The sequence below is a fragment of the Hakea prostrata genome, chromosome 5 (assembly GCF_041222555.1).
Source record: "Hakea prostrata isolate BN-2017 chromosome 5, UWA_Hpros_2, whole genome shotgun sequence".
Classification (NCBI taxonomy): domain Eukaryota; kingdom Viridiplantae; phylum Streptophyta; class Magnoliopsida; order Proteales; family Proteaceae; genus Hakea; species Hakea prostrata.
This window is the reverse complement of record NC_142604.1, coordinates 27,505,713-27,531,582: the sequence shown is the minus strand read 5'-3', so window position 1 is coordinate 27,531,582 and position 25,870 is coordinate 27,505,713. Positions and strand designations below refer to the sequence as shown.

Sequence of the window (25,870 nt, the reverse complement as noted above, 5' to 3'; positions counted from 1 at the left end):
CTTGCCTCTACTGTCTTAGGATTGATTTTCTTGTTGCTCACATCACGCCCTAGCCACGCTCCTGGTTTGGTCCCGATCCAATCCAACCAAGTCTGGGTTAACTTATCAAACCATGCAGTTCACTCCGTCCTATCCTTTGCTCATCAGTATGCCATCCATCCTCCCACTCCATCTTACTGAAGGCCTTTCCTCCTCTTTTTTTCATACTGCAACCTTGACTGTGCCTACTTCATCCATTCCCAGAGGCTAGGATCCCGTCACTGGGTTGTCCACTCAAACCAACATATTTATACTTAGATGGGTTGCCCATTCCGAGCTTGGTCCAACATCATGACATTAGGTTGGGTTCTTACTTCTTAGTGGGATATTACAAAGTCGACTGGGAAGGGGGGTACTTCTATTCTATTAGCCCTTTCTAACATTGTGAGTTAATCGAACGCAAAGATAGATTGAGCTTAGATCAAATCGTTTTGGCGGATCAAACTATCAATCTGAAATTGTAACCCGTCAATTAATTTTTTTTAGGTAGAACTCGTCAAATAATTCCATGAATAGTAAAACATTTCACAGTTGGTGGGATGTTTCAGGCTTGCAGCTTGATCCGCGGCATATTTATTTTGATATTGTCTAAATAATTAATTTCATATTTAAAATTTAGTTAAGAAGGCAGAAGTGGAAAGAGCTCGAGAAAAGAGATGACCCAACAACCATCAAAACTAATAACAGCAGCCAATCAATTCTATGATTAGCCTGATTCCTTGAATGGAACGTCGAGATTAATTACATTGGATATACCTTACAAATTTTGGCTACGCTAATATACATAAAAGAATGAGCAGAAGATACAGAAGTAAGTTCTAACCTGATGAAATCATTTGCTGTAAAATAGGTTTGCGTATATCAACTCATTCCATGCATCTGGGACTCCCGGAAGGCACCAGTGGCTGCAGTCCTGCCTCCTAGAGATCTTTCGCACTCCTGTCTGATTCTTGCCATAAATTGATGGGTGTCCATCCTTGCGGAAATTGGTCATTCTTGTCACATTTAAAAGTATCACTGGGAATCGCATTTCATGGAGAACCTCCTCCACAATCTTCATCTTCAGAGGATAGTTATCAAGGAAATCTCCAGCCAAAATTGGTTGCGTCTCACCACGACATGTTCCCCCTGAATCCCAGTCTCCACCTCTGGTCACAGAAAGAATAATAGAGTCCTTAAAAGCATAATTACAGTTCAGCAAGGAAAAGAATTCCATACCTGAAATGAGCAGAAGAATATCCCCTGTAGAAGACTACAGTTTTAGCTGGATTAATGTTTTTATCGATCCAATGTCCCCAAGTCTTCATGGCTCTCCTGTATGCCTCAGTAGCATCCAACCGAGGATAGAGAAAATTACCTTCTTTATAGTAATTCTTCCTGTTTGATCAACATCATTCGTTTGTTATCATTTTGCATGCATTGTTTCCCGTAGACACTTCCACACTTTAAATAACAACACTCTAATAGAAACATTTAAAAATGTCAATTAAACAACGAAATTTTTTAAGGTATTCTCTCAAGAAGGCTACACATACCCCCTAGCAGTCTTTCCATGAGTCCACCAGTGTCCGGTATTAAAGACAAGGATATCAGCATGCTTCCATCGCCTTGCAGTCTTGTCAATTCTATCTATTGATAGGGTTGGGTTTGAATTCCCCTGACCATTAATGCGGGTCCCCTCCTTGACAAGGAAATGTGAGCGAACAAACTCCACTGAACAGTTATAATCCTATAACAATACAGAAGCATGAGAAACATATTACCACCTGCTACAATTATTCATGGAGTGATAAATTGGGTTAGAATAATGGCATCGTAAAAGATTTGTTCAATTTGTCCAGATTATTCATTTTCTCTTTTACTAGATTAGATGAGTAGGCACTACGTCTCTATGATAAAAGACAATTGTAACTGAGGCAAAAAGGTTAGTTACCTCAAATTTGAAGACGAAGTAACCTCTTCCTTTAGTTATTTTATACCCATGAACTTCATACATTCTGCTCTTATCAGATAGCCCTTCACGCAGGAGGCAGAGCATTGACTCAAACTGATTACGGTTCATGGAATCTCCAACCAGCATCAACCTTTTACCTCTAAGTCTTTCCAGGAAGTCTGTTGCATTAAACCTATGAATGAAGGAAGCCAGAAAAAAGTGCACCAATAAATTTAGCGACATTGTAAAATGGTAATCTTGTATTAAATTAGGAAGTGAAGGAAAGGAATACACTCAAGAAGAAACATACTGTTAGTTTGGGAAAGAATAAGGTGAAGAATGAGGGAGAGGGGAAGAAGGAAGCCACAACTTAGTTGTGGAGGCTCAGATTGAACTCCTTGGCACTCCTCAAATTAACTTCACTATATATAGGCTAGTTTACAAGTCTATTCTATATAGGAAAGCATCAACCAATTTTGATTGGTATAAAACTCTTAATTACCGCCTCTTTTTTCCTATCGAGAGTTAGCGCAGGGCACTAACTCTCGATGGATCTGTCCTTTCCCAAATTGCCCTTTCTAACACTCCCCTTCAAGCTGGAGCATATATATTACTCATGCCCAGCTTGTTACAAATATAGGTAACCCTTGTATTCCCTAGAGCTTTGGTGAACAAATCTGCGAGTTGTTCTCCAGTCCTCACATGCTTGGGGGATATTATGCCTTGTAGTAACTTCTCACGAACAAAGTGGCAATCAACTTCAATATGCTTGGTACGTTCATGAAAAACTGGATTTGATGCTATATGAACCGCAGCTTGATTATCACACCATAACTTCATTGGTGTGTCATCAATAATTCCTAATTCCTGGAGTAATTGTTTTATCTATACCATCTCGCATGTTACCTGTGCCATAGCACGATACTCAGATTCTACGCTTGATCTTGCTACCACAGTTTGTTTCTTACTCTTCCATGATACAAAATTTCCTCCAACGAATGTGTAGTAGCCTGTAGTCGATCTTCTATCAATAGATGATCCAGCCCAATCAGCATCAGAGAATCCTTCAACATATCTATGTCCATGATTAGTGTAAAGAAGTCCGCATCCTGGTGCTTTCTTAAGATACCTCAGAATTTGTATAACTGCATCCCAGTGTGATGTTCGTAGGGTAGACAAAAATTGACTCACAACACTGACAGGAAAGGCAATGTCAGCTCTAGTCACAGTCAGATAATTCAGCTTCCCAACAAGCCTTCTGTACTTCTCTGGGTCATCAAGAATGGTTCCATCTTCTGGCATTAACTTTAAGTTACATTCCATGGGAGTGTCTATGGGTTTTGATCCCAATATTCCTGTTTCAGAAGGCAAATCCAGTACATACTTCGTTGAGATAAGAAGATGCCCTTTGTTGATTGGGCAACTTCAACTCCTAGAAAATACTTTACTTGCCCAAGTCTTTGGTCTGAAATTTCTCTTGTAAATAGGTCTTTAACCTATCAATTCCTGAAGTGTCATCTCCTATAATGACAATATCATCAACATAAACTACAAGAAAGATTTTGCCTGCATTAGAGTTTTTAAAGAATACAGAGTGATCACTTTCACAGCGAGTCATCCCAAATTCTATTACAACAGTAGTGAATCGTCCAAACCATGCTCAAGGTGACTGCTTAAGACCATATAATGATTTGCGGAGGCGACAAACCTTATTCTTCTCCCCCTAAGCAACAAACCCAGGTGGTTGCTCCATATACACTTCCTCATGCAAATCTCCATGAAGGAAGGCATTCTTCACATCCAACTGAAACAAGGGCCACTTAAAGGTAGCGGCAAGAGAGATTAAAACGGGAATGGAAGTAAGCTTCGCAACAGGCAAAAAAGTATCAACATAATCTACGCCATAAACTTGAGCATAGCCCTTGGCAACGAGACGAGCTTTCAGGCGAGCTAAAGAACCATCAAGATTAACTTTCACAGTGAGTATCCACTTACAACCAATAGCTGTCTTTCTTGAGGGTAAAGGCACAAGATCCCAAGTCTAATTGTCTTCTAAGGCTTGTAATTCTTCGTTCATTGCACTGACCCACCCAGGACTAGACAAGGCTTCAAGAACATTCTTAGGAATAGGATAAGTCTCTATAGTAGATAGAGCAGTAGAGAACCCAGGTGATAAAGTAGAATATGAAATAAAGTTAGAGATGGGATACTGAACACAAGAACGAGTACCCTTCCGAAGAGCAATGGGAATATCAAGGTCAGATTTGGCAAGAACGTCCGCAGGATCAACAGACGAAGTCGGCACAGAGGTAGAGACCGTAGGTGCAGAGGGGGGAGCTGTGGTTTTGGACGACGCATGTACACTTTGGTGATGTCTAGAGGAGGTGAAGGTGAAGGAATTGTACCCTGTGGAAACACACTTTGAAAAATACAGAGATCATCATTTAGGTCAGTTAAACTATGAGATTCAGTAGAAAAAGGAGTGGACTCAAAAAATGACACATCTGCAGTAACAAAATATCTTCGTAAGTCAAAAGAATAACAACGATATCCCTTTTGAGTACGAGAGTACCCCACAAAAATACACTTAAGTGCAAGAGGATCAAGTTTAGAGATCCCTGGGCGATGATTGCGAATGTAACATACACAACCAAATATGCGAGGAGGCAAAGTAAATAAGGGAGATGAAGGAAATAAAAGAGAATGAGGAATGCCACCTTTTAAAACAGATGAAGGCATCCTGTTAATAAGATAACAAGCAGTTGAAACTGCATCAGCCCAAAAGGATTTAGGAACCTTCATCTCAAATAAGAGAGAACGGGTGACCTCCAATAAGTGTCTATTTTTTCTTTCTGCAACCCCATTTTGTTGAGGAGTATTGAAACATGAGGATTGGTGAAGAATCCCATTAGAAGCCATAAATTTACAAAAAGGATCAGAGAAATATTCTTTGGCATTATCACTACGAGAAGTACGAATAGGAACACCAAATTGAGTACGAATTTCAATAACAAAATTGCAAAATGTGTCAAATAATTCTGAATGATTTTTCATTAAATAAAGCCAAGTGACTCTTAAAAAGTCATCCACAAATGTAACAAAGTATCTGTAACCTGAAATAGAACTAACAGGACAGGGTCCCCACACATCAGAATGAACTAAAGAGAAAGGGTGGTCTGATCTGTTATTTATACGAGGAAAACTCACACGGTGAAGTTTTCCAAATTGACAAGACTCAGTCCAACTTAGAAAGAAAATGAAAACTTTTATCTACCAATTTTAGGTTTTCTAAAGAGGGATGCCCCAACCGACAATGTATTTGATGGGGGATAGAAATACTAGAACAAGCAGTAAAGGATATCTCCTCGAATAGATACAACCCCCGAGACATACGGCCTCTACCAAGCATCTTCTTCGTCGTAAGATCATGAAATAAACAATATCCAAGAAAGAATTTCACCAAACAGTTATTAGTGGAAGTAAATTTATGAACAGATAATAAGTTAAATGGCAAATTAGGTATGTAAAGAACTGAGGGTAGGGTTATGGATGGAGTGAGTTGAACTATACCCACTCCTTTAACATTGATATGAGAGCCATCAGCAAGTGTAACCAAAGAGGATGATGGAACAAAAGAGGAAAATATACCTGCAGACCTAGTCATATAATCAGAAGCTCTTTAATCAATGATCCATGGGCGAGATGTGGTTGAAAGGCAAGCAGTAGCATTACCTGTCTGAACAAGGGTGGCAGCGGCTGATTGTGGTTGAGTGGCCTGAAACTAAGTGAAACAAATATAATCTTCGTCAGTCATCTTTACAGTCTTACCCTCAGGATGAACTTTAGTAGTTGTAGACACCTGATTCATAGGTGATGATTGCATTTGCCATGTGTGGGGGCTTCCCATGAAGCTTCCAACAATATCGTTGAATATGTCCTGGACGACCACAATGATGACAAGTCTTAACTTGTCATGTACTGTCAGTAGAGTTGTGTGTACCTGGATATTTTCCAGTATTATTTCCTCGATTTCGTCCTATATTCTGTTCACCAGGGGCCTGTCCTCCAAAAGTGCCTCGAGAAACTGTTGCCAAAGCTGAATTTTCTGTAGAGTTATTGGTACTCTCCCTTGCAACACGAAGAACTCTTGAAAATGTGTCAGCTAACGTGGGTACATGATCACTACCAAGAATCTGTGCTCTAACTGCCTCAAACTCCTTTCCAAGACCTCCCAAGAAACCCATAACAGCTAATTGCTCTCTTTGATTTTGTATAGTTTTGACATCAGAGGAGATAGGTAGAATAGAGTTTAGTTCTTCATACATTCTTTTAAAATCTGCAAAATATTGGGTAATATCTCTACTTTTCCTATCTACTCGATAAAATTCCTGGGACAATTCATAGATTCTAGCTAGATTATTCTGACCAAAATACAACACATTCAAGTACTCCCATAATTCTTTCACAGTTTGTAAGTGAGTAACCAAATCAATAATATTATCGGCCAAGGAATTAAACATCTGCCCAAGTATTCGTGCATCAACAATTGCCCAAGAATCATCATCTTTAGGTACAGTCTTAGTCAATTGATCTATCTGTCCCCGTCCAATAAGAACAATTTTAACTATAGCCCTCCATTGGTGGAAATTTGATACACCCTCCAATTTCTTCTCAGTTAACCGATGAGAGGATGAAGAAATAATTTCAGTCATGGTATTTTTATTTGAAGTTTCTCCCATATCCAAACACAATTAAAATCAAATCCCAGAAATCAAAATTAGAAATCAAAAACCAGAATCAGATTAATCCTAGAATCAGAATAAATTCTAGAATTAGAATTATTTCCAAATTAATCCCAGGATCAGATTAATCTCATAACCATAAATAAACCAACTTGGACCACTTGAACCAACCGAACCAGAAAACAACTTAAACCAACTTAAGTCCATAAAACTTGCTCACCACATCTCATAACTAGAAACCAGAAACACACTTCTCTTTCTCGAAGTCTCTCTCTTAACCACGTCTCATAACCAGAAACCAGAAAACGCACTTCTCTTTCTCGAAGTCTCTCTCTCTCACTCTCTCTTTCTAATCAGTGTCGGTTGGTGAAAACTCCGATTGATTCTCACCCCACAGTCAGCACCAGTGACTATTCCGGCGGCTGCTTCTTCTCCTAAGAATGGGGATTATCTCAATCCTAAACAGATTGAGGGTGAGGAGGACTACAGACACTCTTCCTCAGCCCCAAATCACAAAATGAAAAATATCTCAATCAATTGCAGTTTATTCGTACCTGAAAAATGCAGATCCGACATCAATCGTGGCAACGATCTTGGGAAGAGGTCATCGCACATCTCAGTTTGGGCATTCTCTTGCACCGATCTTCAACGAAGACACCAAAGTAATGGCAGCGTAAGAAGCTACATCAATCTTCAAATAAAAATCACCAACAAGTGCAGTGTAAGGTGCTGCATCCCTTTAATTTCTGGAAACGACTCTCACATCAAGTAAGTTTCTTTCCTTTCTATAGACCCAACTATTTGTACTAGTAATTCTTAGAATCAAAAGGAATAAAAAGACCAATAGCTCTGATACCATGTTAGTTTGGGAAAGAATAAGGTGAAGAATGAGGGAGAGGGGAAGAAGGAAGCCACGACTTAGTTGTGGAGGCTCATATTGAACTCCTTGGCACTCCTCAAATTAACTTCACTATATATAGGCTAGTTTACAAGTCTATTCTATATAGGAAAGCATCAACCAATTTTGATTGGTATAAAACTCTTAATTACTGCCTCTTTTTTCCTATCGAGAGTTAGCGCAAGGCACTAACTCTCGATGGATCTATCCTTTCCCAAATTGCCCTTTCCTAACACATGCAATGAACATATCTTAAGAGATCTGCTACAGTTTTGAAAGGAGGAACCCTAGCTGGATAACAGTAGAGTTACACAGAAAAAGTCAGGGTGTTTCTTGTCAGGGTGTTTCTAGGAGGAAACCACAGGCAAAAGGACAAAACAATATTCAAGGATCCTTTAAATTGTTCTCATATCATCCAAAATTAGAGAACTTTCTAATTCTTCATGAAATTATTCAACTCTGAATACTAACCAAATGGTACAACTGCAAGGTATTCTCAAGATTGGAAACTCATCCTTTGATATTTAAATATCAGCCTTTAGCAACAAAACTGAACACAGCTTATGAACTAAGCAAGTGAGCTTCTCTCTAGGCAAGCTAAAAAGGAACATGGGGCAACCAGATCACTACTCTGACATTAATCTATTAAGCTACAGAACTGATACTAACACAAAAACAAAAAATTCTTACACATACCTTGCTGATTCAGTGGCCCCATTTGGCAGCCCCAAGCATGAATAGTTGACACACTTCAGTGACTTCACCTATTCTTTGTCCAAGAGTGTATGACCTTGTTTCTTGATAAATGATTATGTTGTATTAGAAAATTTGGGCCGGGGGATCCCCAATGAAATCTTGCCACCTGTCCATGTTCCTTTTAGTTGATTTCGTCCCCTACATATCCAGCTGGTTTTGATACCATGTGACCCCCCCCCATCTGCTGCAGCGTACACCTTAGACATCAGTGACTTATCACTGGACAATCAAGTTTGATAACTAGTCAATCAGGAGTTGCTGTTTCTTCAAGTCCAAGGAAGCAAAACGTACTCACCTTTTCCACTTCGTTCTCACATTTAAGCACTTTCTATTCATTCACCTTTGTCCCCTACTAACTTCATCCTTGTTCCCTCAAGATCATCATTTCTCCCACCTCATCACCCTGCTCAATGAAATGGATTCTCATTGACATTCCTTCGGTTCAGTTGATATCTTATTAATTCTGACTCTTAAGCTTTGGTCTTATGAATATCCGGATATCATGCACTGCTGTGTGCTTTTCTTATTCTGGTTGTCTTCAGTGTCCAAATTTGGCAAACCTGAATAGGCATAACGATTAGCCAACTCAGCAGTTAATAGACAAAGATTGGATGGGGGTGTTGTCAGTTTAGATACTGTGGAGGGACACCATAGGAACAGGCGAGTTGTAGGGGATTATATCCACCCAACCATGTAAGAGACACAATTGAAGGACAAGGACATGTGGAACGAACTCATTGGGGAGCAGTTTGTTAGGCTTTGTTTTGGAGTATTTATCTTAGGGTATCGTAGGGGAAAGCGGGGGAAATGGAGGAGAATTTGGTGTTTTTTTTAAGGTAGAGAGCAAGCTTGCTTGCAGTAGGGGAAGTCCCTCGTTTAGGGGCAATTCAAGGGAGCACTCATGTTAGAGAGGTCGTGTACTGCAGTGCAAGTCCAATTTAACGGTTGTAATGCAGTTGAGTTCATTTAGTGAGTGAATTAAACTAGAAAATATCTCTTTACTGTCTTCTTGAGCTCTGTTTGCCATTGAGTTGCTGAGAGTGTCTGTGTGTGTGGTTGGTAGTTTCATGCATTGCAGGGTTGATTTTCAAACTACAGGGCTGCCAAGAGTTGAAATACAGGGTCGATTTTGGAAGTTGTTGGGTTCTTATCATTGTCCAATGATACCAACTCTACTTGCACCAGGAGCACTATCTTCGTCAAGTTTTTGTATCTAGTACTTCATCAACTGCCATTCTAGCCCATGCAAGTACAACTGTCAAATGCACTTTTTGCTCCCACCATTCCCACCAATTAGGTGCTTACAGCCATACATTCATGTTACTGTAACTGTTTTATTTTCATCATATAACAAAGCTAATTGCCCCTCCCATTCTATTCTTGCTCTTGGTTCCCCCAATAAAACATCTGGTCATGGCACAATCTTTCTATTTACTATTATCTTTTGTGCTTTGTGGTCTTCAATAACCTTTAAACTTATTATTTATAAGCCAATTACTAATCGTAAAATTGCTCTGCTTGTTTTCCTTTTAGTGTCTCTTTCAAGATCCTAGGAAAAAGATTAGTGAACGGCATAAGAACGGTGGTTTATATAAGAATAACATATGGATCATGATTTCATTTCTATTGCTATGTTCATGTCGTCTAGTGGTGTTTCTCCTCAGGAAGATGTAAACAAATACTTTGTCTACCATCAGCCACTTTGAGTTGTTCAAGGCAGCGCTTAAATTGTGAACTATAGCAGAAAAGCAATATATTAGACATAAAATGAGAGGAGGGAGAGAGAGGGAAAAAGGGAGAAAAACTTGTTAAGGAACCCTTGGTGTGATCCTTTATTTATAGAGGAATGAAACCTCTTGGTGGAAGAGATGTATCTTCCTCAAGGCCTCTTGGCTTGTAAGGACACCGAAAATGTCTAGTAGTCTTTAAGATACCTGTTGGATTGTAAAGACATCAAGTCACCAAGCTTGTTTTGGAACCCAATGGAAATGGACCCTAAACGGATCAACCCATTTACCCTATCTGACGACTCAACAAATGATTACACAAGATCTTAAATGGATCAACCCATAAATATCCCAAAGTTTAATAAATGGATATGCAGCTTATATAATCCTAAACCAAATCAGACCAACCCATATCATCAACTAACCAATGATGTTTTTTGAAACGTACTTTCACCCAAAAGCAACATGTTGCATAGGGCATTTCTCTCTTTCTCTTCAGCCCACGTTCCTGGTTGTAAAATCATCTTCCATATTTAATAAATCTAATTTGGACCAAGGTTTAGTAGCACTTCAGCCCCTTAACCTACCATTAAACCTTGTGGTCCAAAACCTGCAACTACAGATGCGATGGACTTCTATTGCTTAGTCTGGCTTCTCCTTTTAAGGAAAACAGCCGTGAAAGGTTTCTCCGTTTGATCCAAATTGCAGTCTACCATCCCCCTCAGCCTCTTTGACTTTGAATCCTTATATTCTCCAAAGTAACTCCTAATTTTTCAGAGTACTCCAAATCATCCAAAATTGTAACCAGAGCTAGGGCTTACCTTATAAATCCTATACCTAAAGCCACATCCCTAATAAAACCCTTTGGCCCCTCCAACTTAGCCCATTTATTATACAACCATTAGCATTTTATTTAAAAGCCCCTCAAGGATGAATAGAAGTTTTCAATGTGGTAAATTGATGTGCAATTGAGCAAAAACGCTATTGCTATTGTTCCTTCCTGGGAGAGACTACATTACCCTAAGGTGTTCTGGGACCTTCAAAGCTATGAGGCAGCTACCTCTTGTGTTGGCCAAGCAAGTATTCCAAACCGCAGTTCTCATGCATGCAATGTTCAAGTCTGAGACCTTCCTTTCTCCCCCCACCTATTGTATTTGTTATTTTTATATTTTGACAGCAATTAAACCTGCACTTCATCTTCCCCAAGTGCTGTCCTATTTGAAACCCCGTGTCCAATCATTAGAATTTAGAATTCCTCCTCTTTCATATGAAACCATCCATCCTAATAGACCTCCATTTCTCCTTCTAGGCCCTTAGGGATTGAATCCATAAATCCTCTCAGCCAAGTGCCAATTTTAAGGAGTAGTCTACATCATCCCAAAGTGCAATCAGATCTAGGACATACCTAAAGTCACATCCATAATAGACCCCCTTTACACCCTCCATATTAGCCCAACATTTATACCTGAAAGTACATAATTTTGGTATGTTTTAAGAGGATCCTGGTGTATTACTTCCTTTCTAGGACAATCCTAATCAAGGCTGCATTATTATATTAACTTGATAGTATGTGTAAATAATCCTAGGATCTGTAACCAATGCCAGGTAAAAAGAAGGGGAAAGAAAGGTCTTGGGAGAAGAGATAATTTGGGAGAAAAAGGCTGATAGAATGTGTGTTCCGCCAAACCAAACAACACATCTATTTATAATAAATCGAAAGAGAATTACAATAGGAATATAACTCCTACCTAATTAAGCCTAAAATCTAATAGCAAACTCACTTAGACTAGGACTGATAACTAAAGACATAAAGCAAAAAGGAAACCAACATAGGGGGACTCCCCCCCCCCCCCCCAATTGTGTTACATTGGATCTCATATATCTAACATTAAGAATGCCTTTCTCTACAGTGGCTTGGATGAGGAATTATACACAGAGCAACCTAAAGTATATTGCTCTGGAAAGGTTTACAAACTTCATTTAACAATTACGGGTTTAATAAGTCTTCCTGAGCTTTAGCTTGATAAGTAAAACACTTTTGTTACTCCATGCGGCTTCACTCAATGTAATTCATATCACTCTTATATCTATGTTTATCGTCATCGTCACTACAGTTGTAGTGCTGGTTGTGTATGTTGACGATATTATTATTACTGATAGTGATCTTCTAGCACTGATGAAATTGAATCTTATCTACAACAGCATTATCAGATGAAAGATGAAAACCTTTTGACATTTTCTGAGGATTGAGGCTGTGAGAAACAATAAAGGCATTATTAAACTTTCTCAAAGGAATGAGCTTGATCTCCTGAGACTGGGTTACTTGCACCTACATCTGTTGAACCAATTATGGATCTGAATCAAAAGTTTCGGGCTGATGGTGGGCAAGGCACATCAAAATAAGCATTAATACAGAAGGCTAGTTCATAAGCCATTTACCTTCCTGTGACTAGGCCAGATATTATTTTGCACTAGGGGTTACTAGTCAGTTCACATATACACCTAAGCAGGCATTCTAGGAGGCAGCATTTTAGATTTTGTGCTATTGTAGAAATGCTCCAGGGAAAAGCCGTATATAGGACTAATGGGAGTTTGATCTGGTTGGACTTGGTGTTTCACAAGCACACTAAAGTACATGGAAGTTGACCGCCATTTCACATAAGATGTTGTGATTAAGTTGACTGCTACATTGTTTGTTGCATCTGAGATTCAACTTGGTGACATGTTTGCCAACGTGTTATTTGTCCTACTTTTCTTCCAGGTTTTTCCAGGTTCATGGATGTCGGGCAAGTACTAAATAAGGGTATATTTTGTGTTTGTTTAGTTAAGAATGGTTAATCTTGTTAATGGTGCATTGATGCTATTATTCATGGCAACACCGTAAATTTCTTTTGACTCTTACTGTCAAGAGAAGGTAATGTCAATATCATGAGAGGATTCTATCCATTGTAGCCAGTAGTGTTCTCCCACCTAGTTTTACTTTTAATATGCTTTACCTTCCTCTTCCTAGTGCATTGGAATTGATTAAAACTAATATTGTTTCAACTTCTTATATCCTTAATTTTTAAATCCAGGTCTATCAATTTCCTAGGGAGATTGTGTCATTTTGATTTGGAAGTTACTTGATTACTTTTCACAAGACAAAGGTCTTGCAAATCCAAGTAAACGTGAGCAGTTTTGCCAAAGTGTTGCTAAATATCAGCCCATGAATAATATTCAACATGAATGAACAAGTAGTTTTCCAACACTTAAAGGTGTGATGCTCTCTTTAAGTCTTACAATTTACAAATGCTCCTATAAAAATGTACTGTTATGTTAATAACCTCCTCTGCTATTAGTCTCTGCTTACTTGTCCTTTTTATATTATTGGCTAATTCATCTCACACAAGGTGGCAAGACACGAATACGTGTTTTATCATGAAAGACCAAAATCTTCAGAGGTTCAATGACAATCTGTCTCCAATTTTTATCCTCAAAGCTCTTTTTAAACCTCTGGAAACTTGAACCACTAGGTACTAACCCAAATTTGAACTAGCATTAGTTGACTAGTTGTCCATCATCACATTCCAAGAGGTGGTTTATGACTTCCAGGTAAGGATATAACCAGCCAATATTTTGTACAACTAGTAACATTACACATGCACATGCACGTCTTGGTATTGTCTTCAACATGAATTATAACTTAGAAATATTAATAAATTATATTTGATGGAGAAGGCAAGATATAATATACCATGAAGAAGAGGTGTATAAGTTAAATGTAGAAAACCACCCTTTTAAGATATCTAAATTCTTTATTTATGGTAATTTTGTATGTGGTCTCTGCTAGTGGAAATTAGGGTGATTTTGTCGAGGAAAGTGCACAACTACATAGGGAATAGGATTTAGTAAATAGGAAACTTAATGAGGGAGAGGAGAGAAAGTAGTGTTCAATAATATCAATTAATTAATAATTGATAACAATTATTATATCATTATTATATATGAATGGTAAATCACAGTTTTGAGCATCCTTATTTAATGGCTTAAAGGTCTAATAGTTTAAATCGACAAGGGCATTTTTTGGTAAGAAAACTGTAGCCATGTTTTAGGAGTTCATGCTTTTATGCTAGTAATAATATGATAGTATGGTATTACTTATGATGAACAATCATTTAATAGTTAATACTATCAATTAATATGGCTCCTGCTGCCACCAGGAGATACCTGTAGAGTTCCAACTGTGACTGAACGAAGGACATAAATAAATACAGGGAAACAGGAAGGGAAGTAATCTCAGAGTCATACTGGAAGAAGAAAATGCAGTCCTCAACATTGACAATTTAAATTCAACTGGGAATTTCAAGAGTATGAAACAAAATAAATATATAGTTCAGTGATAGACCACTGCTGGGAGTTAGACCAGTAGTTACCTAAATTAATAAGGAGCAGTTATCCATATATAAATAAGGAGAATAAATTGCTAATTAAATGAAAATAAAGAGAATAAGAGGGGACACATGGACAGCACTGGTTGGGCAGGCTAATGAATTCAGTTATGCAACTTAGATATGGGAAAGGGGAGAATTCAGAGGAGATAAGAAAGGTTTCAGCTTTGTTGATGTAGCAGGTCTACTGCTGGGGAGGCTGGTCTCTAAGTAACCAGACCAATTCTTGCTAATTTATTCCATTTTAGTTTTCACATAGCCGTGTGTGATTGAGAGCCTATCAAATTGGCATCAGAGCACAGTTGATCCTAAGGGAATTGTGAACATGAGGATGGATGGGAGAATCAAGGAGAAAGAAAAAAATGTTCAGCAATTACAAGGGGGAGTTCAGGGTTTGCAAGGGCAGATTTCTGTGTTGGAATCGAAGTTTGGGGTTAACCATAGTGATATTTTCTTTGGTTGTCTTTTGACGACAGCCGTGGTTTTTCCCCAGTTTGGGGTTTTCCATGTAAATTCTTTTGTGGCTATTTTTCTTCTTCATGGTTATGCATTGGTTCCCAACATTAAGATCCTGGTTAGAAGGCAGGGTAATTATAAGGAAAGATTGGATTAGTAGGAGTAATTGTAAGGGCATGTTAGGGTTAGTATCGTCACTAGTTTGGGTTATTATGGTCACAAATCCTAGACTATAAATGTAAGAGGGCAAGACAGTTGCAATATGCGAATTGAACAGAAAAAAGAAGAAGAACTCCAGAACGAGAAGGAAGAGAAGAGTGAGAGAAAAGATTGGAAGATCTCACTCTCGATGTGAGAATCCTCAAGAAGTAATCTTCTTTATTATAGGAAGATCACAATTACAAAAAAAGGAAAGAAATAGCCCACAATTGAGTCGAATATTTCGCTGGGATCTTCCTACCCTTATTACCTCTATTACTTGAACCCTATTATTTTTTTCTAATATGGTATTTGCTCTCTAACACTCCCCCCCCCCCCTTTTCAAGCTGGAGAATAAACATTAAACATTCCCAGCTTGCTACAACATAGTTCATTCTTTCAGACCCCAAAGATTTGGTGAACAAGTCAGCCAATTGTTCACTGGTTTGAACATATGACAAGTGGAGATCAGTCCTTGTTGAAGCTTCTCAAAAACAAAGTGGTATTCTACTTCAATATGCTTAGTTCGTTCGTGAAGGAAAGGATTAGATGCTATATGGATGGCAGCCTGATTATCACACCAAAGAGATATAGATGATTCATTGTCAATACCAAGCTCTCCTAAAAATTGCTTAACCCACATCAACTCACAGGTGACAAGTGCTATGGAATGATACTCTAATTCTGTACTGGATTGAGCAACCACTTTCTGCTTCTTACTCTTCCAAGACACGAGGTTTCCTCCAACAAAGGTACAACACCCTGTAGTTACCCTCCTATTAATCGGTGAACCAGCCCAATCTGCAACAGAAAATCCCTTAACTCTCCTCCGACCATGACCTGTGTAAAGGAGTCCACAACCAGGAGCTCTTTTAAGATACCTCAATATATGCATAATCGCATCCCAATGAGTAGTCCGAGGACTAAACAAAAACTAACTCACAATGCTGACTAGAAAAGCAAAGTCAGGTCGAGCAACAACCAAATAATTTAGCTTTCCAACCAACCTTCGATACTTCTCTGGATCTTCAAGAGCATCTCCATCTTCATGCATAATTTTTATATCTGGATCCATTGGAGTATACAAAGCCCAGCCAAGCATTCCTGTTTCAGATAGCAAGTCAATCAAATGTTTACATTGGGACAAGAAAATTCCCCTCCTAGACTAAGCCACTTCTATCCCCCAAGAAATACTTAAGCCTTCCCAAGTCTTTAGTTTGAAATAGTTTCTATAAGTAGGTCTTCATTGCATCAATATCGACTGAATCGTCTCCAGTAATGATAATATCATCCACATACACAACCAAAAATATCCTCGCTGCATTGAATTGTTGGAAGAACACTGAGTGGTCACTCTTACACCGAGTCAAACCAAACTTTATGGTGATTGTTTTAGCCATAAAGAGACTTCTTCAAGCAACATACCAAACCATTCTCCCACTTAAGCAACAAACCCTAGAGGTTGCTCCATATATACTTCCTCGTGGAGATCCCCATTAAGGAAAGCATTCTTTACATCTAGCTAAAATAAGGGCCAATGATATGTTGTAGCTAAGGAGATTAGGATACTAATAGAAATAAGCTTTGCCACAAGGTAAAAGGTACCCAGAGTCCACCATACACTTGAGCCTATCCTTTTGCCATAAGTCTAGCTTTCAATCTAGGTAAATATAGAGAGTCTCACTCTTAGGCAAACTAGGACTGTAGTTAAATATAGAGAGTGGTTTGAGTGGCTTGCAGAGGCGGTAGCTGTGAGGGATCCAGAGTAGCTCAAGGGGATTTTTCTCATCAGACTTGGAGAAGAGATCCAAGCAAAAATTCGGTTATTTGGCCCAACCTATTTGGGCCAAGCAACAGTCTTAGCCCAAGCTATTAATGTAAAGAACTGGGCCTTGTGAGATCAGAACAAGCCCATGACCTATCAGATCCAAACTTGGGCCCAACTACAGGATAAAAGGGTGCAACCATAAGGCTCACCTGAAAAACTTTAAGTGCCTCAAACCAAGAGCTGGTTCGTGCGAACCAAGGGAGCAACTCAAACTAGACCCAAATGATGGAAAAAGAAGGCTTGCTAACTCCATCTTCTCCGACAACAGTAGAGGAAGAAGAGGAAATCCTTAATATTGGCTTTCTCCACAAGCAAGTACGAAAAAGGGCTATGCTTTAGGTGCAACGGCCCATATTCTCAAGGTCATGTGTGCTATAACTGCTTGTTATGCTACTAAACAAAGATGAATCTAGAGATTCTGGCAATGATAAAGTAGAGTCTGGGCAAGAACCATCAAATGAGGAGGCGGAGCTTTCCAGCCATTCCCTACTTGGAATCGACTGGCCACAGACCTTGAAGCTAAGTGGGATGATCCAAGGGCATCGTGTGGTGGTTTTGGTCGACCGTGGAGCATTGCACAACTTCCTGCAAGGAGAACTAGCAAAGGCAATGGGGCTGAAAGCATAGGAGACGGGCTTCAGAGTGGTGCTAGGCTGTTGGCTGAATTTAAGCACCTATTCGTTGAACCAAATGGTTGCCACTGAGACAGGCCACTGATCATCGCATTAGGTTAATACACAGCAGTAACCTACCAAATATTAAACCCTATCCCTAGCCCATGCTCTGAAAAATGAAGTGGAGAAGGGTGGAAAGCAAGATGTTACCTGTGGGAATAATCCGACCAAACATAAGACCTTTCTCAAGTTCGGTTTTGCTGGTTCAAAAGAAAGACGGTGGCTGGATATATTGTGTGGGCTGCTTGACCTTTAACAAAATCACAATTCCTAATAAATTTCCTTTTTCTTGCCATTGATGAGTTACTAGATGAGCTAGGAGAGGCAGTGCCCAATGGTGTTAGCAAACTTGATCTCAAGGCTAGGTATCATCAAATCAAAGTGGACAAGGACACTAAGAATACTATTTCTATAATCCACAATGGGCATTATTTGTTCCTTGTCATGCCATTCAAACTGTCATTTGCTCCAACAACTTTCCAAGCTTTAATGAATGAGGTATTTAGAGAATATTTGTGAATCTTTATACTTGTACGTTTTTTATGACATCTTAGTGTTTAGCAAATCCTAGGAAGACTGGAAGAGTATGTAGACCATATTCGAGTTGCTTTCACCTTGCAAGCACAACATAAACTTGTGGTGAAGAGGAAGAAAAGCCTATTTGCAAATTGCAATGACAAAGCTAGAGTATTTAGAGCACATCATTTCTAAAAAGGGGTGGTAGTTGATCCACACAAAATAAAGAGCATTATTGGCTGGCCTATACCAAAAATTTGATATCTTTACAGGGATTCCTAGGACTGACAGGATATTACCAAACGTTTGTACAACGATATGATAAGATTGGTGCCCCACTCACTCAACTATTGAAACAAGATGCATTTGTGTGGGGAGAGGACACCATGGGAGCTTTCAAAGCACTCAAAGAGGCAATGACCACGGCAGCAGTCCTTACTTTGCTAAACTTTAAGAAAGACTTTGTGGGGGAGACGGATCAGGGCTTGGGCTATGGGTTGTGCTTATGCAGGAAGGACATCCGATAGCCTATTGGACTCTAGCTTTGTCCCCGCAAGCTCAAGCTAAATCAGTTTATGAAAAAAGATTAATGGCCATTGTCTTGGCCGTAAATAAGTGGCGGCATTACTTAGTTGGACAGCTTTTCAAAGTCATAACTGATCAATGTAGCCTGAAATATCTTGAGGAAAAGGTAGTGGCCACTGACCAACTGAAATGGATCATAAAGTTATTGGACTACAATTTCGAGATCCTCTACAAACCAGGCTTTGAGAACAAGGCTGCCATGCTTTGTGACGACATCCAGAGGGCAAAACAGAGTTTGGAACACTTTCAGCAAGCATTTGGCAAGGAGGACAGCAACTGATTGACAAAGTCAATCTTCAGCCATGGTACAAGGCAATCATCCAAGAGATACTATCTGGAACCACTACTCATCCCAAGTATCAACTGCAGAATGGGGTCCTGTACTACAAAGGAGGCTTGTGGCAGCAGAAGACTTGGCTTGGATACCTAAGCTCCTATCTGAATTTCATTCCACCCCTTATGGAGGTCATTCGAGATTCCTAGGAACCTACAAATAGATAGTATTTGTGATCTATTGGGTTGGCTTGCAAACAACAACTATAGATTATGTGGCAGCTTGTGATATTTGCCAGCAAAGCAAGCACCAATCAATGAGTCCCGCGGTACTTCTTCAGCCCCTACCCATACCTGAACATATATGGGGAAGACATTATTAGTGTGGATTTCATCAGAGGACAACCCAAGACAAAAGGAGACAATACTTGCAGTGGTAGACACATTGACTAAATTTGAGCACTTCATAGCTTTTTCTCATCCCTTTACGGCTCACAAGGTACCACTGTTATTCAGCCAGGAGGGTGTTAAGTAACATGGACTCCCAGGCTCCATAGTTTTTGACCGAGACCACCTCTTCCTAAACAACTTCTGGTCTGAGTTGTTCAGAATTGCAGGCACGAATCTCAACTACAGCAGTGCTTACCACCCACAAACAGATGGCCAAAGGGAGGTAGTTAACAGATGTTTGACAGTCGATTTGCACTACTTCTGTGCAGCTCAAAGATTGGCCAAATTGTCTCACTTAGGCCGAATATTGGTTCAACACCATTATCATTATTCTTCCACTAAAATGACATCTTTCTAGGCGGTGTATGGTGGAGGACCACCTTCCATGATTCGCTGGGAAGTGCACCCCACCAAAGTAGATGGCATTGACCCTTACTTGAGGAAGCACAACCGGATCCTAAATGATTGAAGGCAAATCTACTGGTGGCTCAAGACAGGGTGTGGAACTTTGCTAACCAAGACCTGCATGAAGTAGAATACAACGTCAGAGATGAAGTCTTTCTCAATTTGCAGCCTTACCGCTTCAAAAAGCTTGCCAGCAGCCCAAGTGAGAAGCTAATCCCTCGCTTCTATGGTCTTTGCATGACTATAGAATGAATAGGATCAGTGGTCTATAGATCCAATAATCTGCTGATTCCAGGATCCATCCAGTCTTCCATGTATCACAGCTGAAGAAAGTTATTGGCAGCAAACTCAACAACAGCCACTACCGTTTTGCCTAGCAAACGATTGGGAACTCACACTCATACCTAAGAGAATTACACTGAAATTAATTAGCAGATTACTACTTTCCACCTTCAGGACAAGGAGAAACTCATGGGGGGTGCTGACAGACCACTGACTTCACAAATTTACACTCGTGGAGTCAGGCCTGCTGTTGGGTAGTTAGACCAGCAGTTACCTACATTAATAAGGAGCAGCCATCCATATGTAAATAAGGAGAATAAATTGCTAATTAAATGGAAATAAAGAGAATAAGAGGATGTTGGATTCTATTAGGAGTCTAATAAGAGTTTGAATTAATAAGAGTTTGAATAGGAGTTAAATTAGAGTTTGCATTCATGTAAAATTCTATTCCTTGTAATATTCTGCTTTCCACTTATTTATAAATAAAGGGTTTGAGATCATGGATCAATAAGCCATTCTACTACAATCGTTTATTTCAACATGGCATCAGAGCCTAAGTTCGATTGATATTCTTCAATTTTTTTCATTAAAACCCATCGCAGGAATTTTCTGCAACTGTAATACCGTCGTAGAGTTCTTTCTTCTGCAACAATTGCAGAATTTTTTTCTACAACCATTCTTTCTTCTGCAACAATTGCAGAATTTTTTCTACAACCATCGCAGGTTTTTTTCTGCAACTATCGCAGAAACTCAAATTCAGAAATTTTCTGCACTTATCGATCTCCAAAACCAAAAGGAGGGAAAGGAAAGAAGAAGAGAGGAACCCTGCTGATACCACCGCTGCTATCGTCAAGAACCCTGCTGCCCATCGCTGCTACTGGTGCTGCTCTCATCACTGCTTCCGCCATCGACCAAAGAAAAAAGAAAAAGAAAAAGAAAGGAAGAGAAAGAATCGATCTGCTTCTAGCTTCCAGGGAACTCCGGGACGATGATGAAATCCCTTTAAGCCCATTGCTTCAATAAACCAGACCAGTCCTTTGGCCGAACCAGATTTTTCTCTTTTTCAAATTCCCAAACCAAATTTAGACCATATTTTGGTTCTCTTTGACCGAACCATATTATTCTTTTTATTCTCTTCTTCTTCTAGTCTACGATTCTGGTTAGAAAAAAGAAGAAGAAGAAGAAGAAGAAGACGAAGAAGGGAAAAAGGAGATTTGATCATATTATTGTTTGGCTATTGCATTCTGCGACGTTTTAGTTTTTTTTCAAGAGGTGAAGACTGAAGAATTGCAGACAATTCTTTCAACATGGCAGCCACAAATGATACTACTGCTCCCACTGGATCCAAATATTTTCCCACTCTTCATTCTCTTTCGGTAAGATTTGACGGCACAAATTACTCAATCTGCTTACCTGACTATTGCTGGAAGAGGACTAGTTGGATACATTACGGGCACCACTATCAAACCCACTACCGCAGGTGTTTTACAGGATAAATGGATATCAAATGACTCTCTTATTATGTCATTCCTTTTGAATTCCATGCATCCAAATATTGCCCGGATTTACCTATTACTTGATACTGCAGCCCAAATCTGGAAGGCTACTACTGAAACATATGGACAGTTGGGGAATGATGCACAGGTTTATGAGTTACGAAAGAAGCTTTATGAGACTACCCAAAAGGAACTAACTATGGCCCACTATTATGCTAAGTCGCGATCTCTTTGGCAAGAGTTGGATCATTATGGGGATTATCACCCAACTAATCCAGATGATGTGGCGAGATATAAGAAGCACATTGATAAGATTCGAGTCTATGACTTCTTGGCAGGTTTGAACGAGGAGTACGATCAGATCAGAGTGCAAGTCTTAAGTTGTTCTCCCTTTCCTACACTAGAACAGTCTTATGCTCTTGTTCAATGTGAGGAAAGTTGTCGATTAGTCATGCTTCATACTCCTATTATGGAGAAATCAGCTTTACAGTCTGTTCGCACTAAATCTGATCCAGCTAAGGAGATTGTCAAGTGTGAACACTGTCACAAACCATATCATACCAAGGAAAATTGTTGGAAACTGTATGGGAAGCCTGCTGATTTTGAGCAACAACGAGCACAAAGAAAGGGAAAATCAAAGGCTAATCTTTCTGAGGCAGTTTCCACCACACCCTCTGCAGACGTTGGTTTTTCACAAGAGGAGTTCGCTACTCTGCGACGTATTCTGCAGTCTTCTACTGCCGGTACAGCCTCGACCACTCTTCCTCTACTACCCCTACCAACTCCTACCTTGCTACTTCAGGATCTCGTCACGGGGAAGGAGATTGGACGTGGTAAATGGACTTTATTTGCTCGAGCTGATTAGAGGATCTACTTCTGCTTTGACTACATCTTCTAATCGGGTCCATTCGGTAATATTAGACCTTCATCAGTGGCACCGTAGGCTAGGTCATCCCCCTTTCAAATTTTGTCATTTTCTCTAGATTTGTTTTCCTGATACTTTTATCTTACCATTACAATTTCTTCCTTTCCAAGTTTCCCATTGGGATTTCCTTTGTTATTGTTTTCCCACGTGTAAAGCTACATGTGAGGGGGAGATTGAAGATGTCTACAATTCAATGCCTTTCATGTAGACTTCCTTATATAGAATTTGATCTTTGTTACCTTTGAAAGTTTGTCCCTTACCTTCGCAATCTTCTACTTTGGGGATCTAACATTGCTATAGAGCTATCTTTTTGACTGTGCAGAACTTGATCTCTGTTAACCCTAGAGATTTGCCCCTTAACTTGACATCTTCCCTTCGGAGATCTAACCTCGCAAAAGATTTGTCGTTTGACCTTTGCAGAACTTGATCTCTATTACCTTTGGAGATTGTCACTTATCTTGACAAATTTTCCCCTACCTTTGGAGATTGTCCCTTGGCAAACTTTTCCTTTAAAGATCAAACATTGCTACAAACCAAAAGTTTCACTTTGGTTATTTTACCCTAGCAATTGTTACCCCAAAAGTATATTTTCCCTCAGATTTGCGCAGAAATTTAGTCTTCTCAACATTTGAACATTCTACCTTTTTTCTTGGGCGTTCTTCCTTGGAGACATAAAGTTGCAGTAAAGATGAGGACAAAGCAAATGGATGTCTATAAGGCAGACGTAATCTATAAGTTTGAAGATCAAATTGCAGATGTTTACCTGGACAGATGTTTTATACTCTTTTGATCAAGTTGGGCATGACTAATATATATGCCTCAACTTGAGGGGGAGTGTTGGATTCTATTAGGAGTCTAATAAGAGTTTGTATAGGAGTCTAATAAGAGTTTGTATAGGAGTTAAATTAGAGTTTGCATTCATGTAAAATTCTATTCCTTGTAATATTCTGCTTTCCACTTATTTATAAATAGAGGGCTTGAGATCATGGATCAATAAGCCATTCTACTACAATCGTTTATTTCAACAGAGGAACATGTGGACACCACTGGTTGGGCAGCTATTTGTTTGATGGAATAAAGTGGCATGGAAAAAGTAAGTTTTTCCACTAAATACCAAAATTTGGGTTTGTTTGTTTAGATGGGATGAGAAAATGGGGAAACAATTAGGGAGGATTTAAGGGTTCTGTTTGCTGGTGTGGCAAAGCACTTTTCCCACCCCATCTCTTTTAAAAGTCCTACACTTTCAGGTGGAACTTTGTGGGAAAGGGAAGGAAATGACAAAAAAAAATTGTATTTATCAAGAAACCCACATTTTTAAATTTTCCACAAAACCTGTTCATTTCCTTTCTTGTTTCCCCACCCACCAGTGGGTCCCAGCTTTCTATCTTTTCCACCTCTTTTTATCTTACAAACAATGGCCTATAATGCAACTCAGATGTGGGGAAAGGGAGAATTCGGGGAGTTGGGGGGGGGGGGATAAGGAAGGTTTCAGTTTTGTTGATGGTTAGCAGGTCTACCACTGGGGAGGCTGGTCTCTAAGGCTGCATTTGTTTGCAAAGGTGGGGTGGGAAAAAAGGGGTGGGAAAAAAAAACATGTGGGCCCCATGTGTAGTGGGGTGAGGGAGAAGGAAAGGAAAGGAAAGGGTTTTGTGTAAAAGTGATAGTGGTGGGTCCCACTTTTTACTTTTCCAAACTTTCTCACAAAATCTCATCAAATATGTGGGGTTTTAAAAAGCAATGGGGTGGGAAAATTGGGCTGCCACCTCACTAGACAAGCTTCCTTTCCCACCCCAAGCAACCAAACATTCTACAATTTTGGGATTTAAGGGAAAAGTAAGAAATCTACAATTTTTTCAAGAATTTTTCCACCCCTTTTTTCCCACCCCACCTTTATTCCAGCAAACAAACGCAGCCTAAGTGAACAGATTAATTCTTGCTAATTTTTTTGCCTTTTAATTTTTTCATTGTTGTCTGTGATTGAGAACCTATCATTCAACATAAGGAATACTCCATTTGCAGATAGTACTTGGAGCAAGGTATCCACTTCAAACACCATTTAGAGTCCATTAATATATAGTAATGATACTGACTAAGTAAAGAAGAAGCATTGAAAACCATTCTTGTTTATACATTGATGAACTACCAGTTCCAACCCTATTCACCATTCCTAGGCACAACAAATCACGAATTATTTTAAGAATATACTCTTCCTATTGCTACTCTTCATAATATAATCAAATAAGAAAGGAGGGAAAATGTCCTGGATAATATAAGGATTATCCAATCAGCTACGTAGATCCTTACCCTGTAATCAACTTCATTCTAGGTCATTATATAAGGCCTAACGTTATGCATGTCATTTCTTGCCCTTTTAGCTCCCTCAATCAAGTCACTCCTCAGTGCTGAACTGATCCTTTCACTCCTATCTGCTCCATTCGAGGTCATTATATAAGGCCAACGCTATGCATGTCTTCCGTTGCTCTTTTAGTTCCCTCAGTCAAGTCACTCGTCGGTAATGAAGACCTCAATTGAACATAGCCATTTCACCTCAAGCAACTTTCTTATATCTTATCTCATACGTATAACAACAACAACAACAACAAAAATCCAAATGAGGAAGGAAGGAATACCCAGAGCATGATGTTCATACCTTGGAAGGTCACAACCATCAGGCTTCCATCTCCATTTCGTATACTCCAAATCACGCCTTCCATTTCCTTGGCAGCTATAAGCTTCATCTACGTAAGGGCAATCGTTTGGGTGATAAACTGGGTACTCCTTTTGTTTAACCCACATACCACTGTAGAAATCACACATTTCCTGTACCTTCTTCTGTGGCGGCAAATTCGTCTCGATCGAGGGACCCACATTAAACCCTGAACCAGACTCACCCAGTGAGCTCTCATTCTTTACGCCAGAAGAGGACTCTGCTTTTGGCTCTGTTTTCAGTATAGATTCAGAAATTGGAGAAGAGGGTTGTTGAAAATAAGCTACATTCAGCGGTGGATCAGCCCCAAGATCCAATGTGGATACAGGAACTGCGGATTCCTCTGAAGAAAGAGAAGCTGGCTGGGAGGGATCTCTGAAAAGATAGAGGGAAGGTTCGAGGACTCGTTTGCTGAAGAAAAAGATGGTTAGGAGGATTAAGAGAATGAAGACGAAAGCTGTGAAGGTGTTTCGGTTCTTGGAGGTGACGAGTCCATCAGATTTGGGAAGCACGGCCATTAAGGGAGAGGGAAGGCTCTCTGTCCATCAGAGTT

The 25,870-nt window shown here is 39.5% G+C and overlaps 1 protein-coding gene across 1 annotated transcript; it reads right to left on the bottom strand.

Moving 5' to 3' along the window:
• LOC149015770 (protein trichome birefringence-like 5) lies at window positions 1–25,870 on the bottom strand. The gene is given in 6 exon segments (XM_089155480.1): window positions 1–895; window positions 898–1,187; window positions 1,258–1,416; window positions 1,575–1,768; window positions 1,973–2,165; window positions 25,261–25,870. Coding segments are annotated over 6 exon segments (1,449 nt in total). The 5' UTR covers window positions 25,836–25,870; the 3' UTR covers window positions 1–857.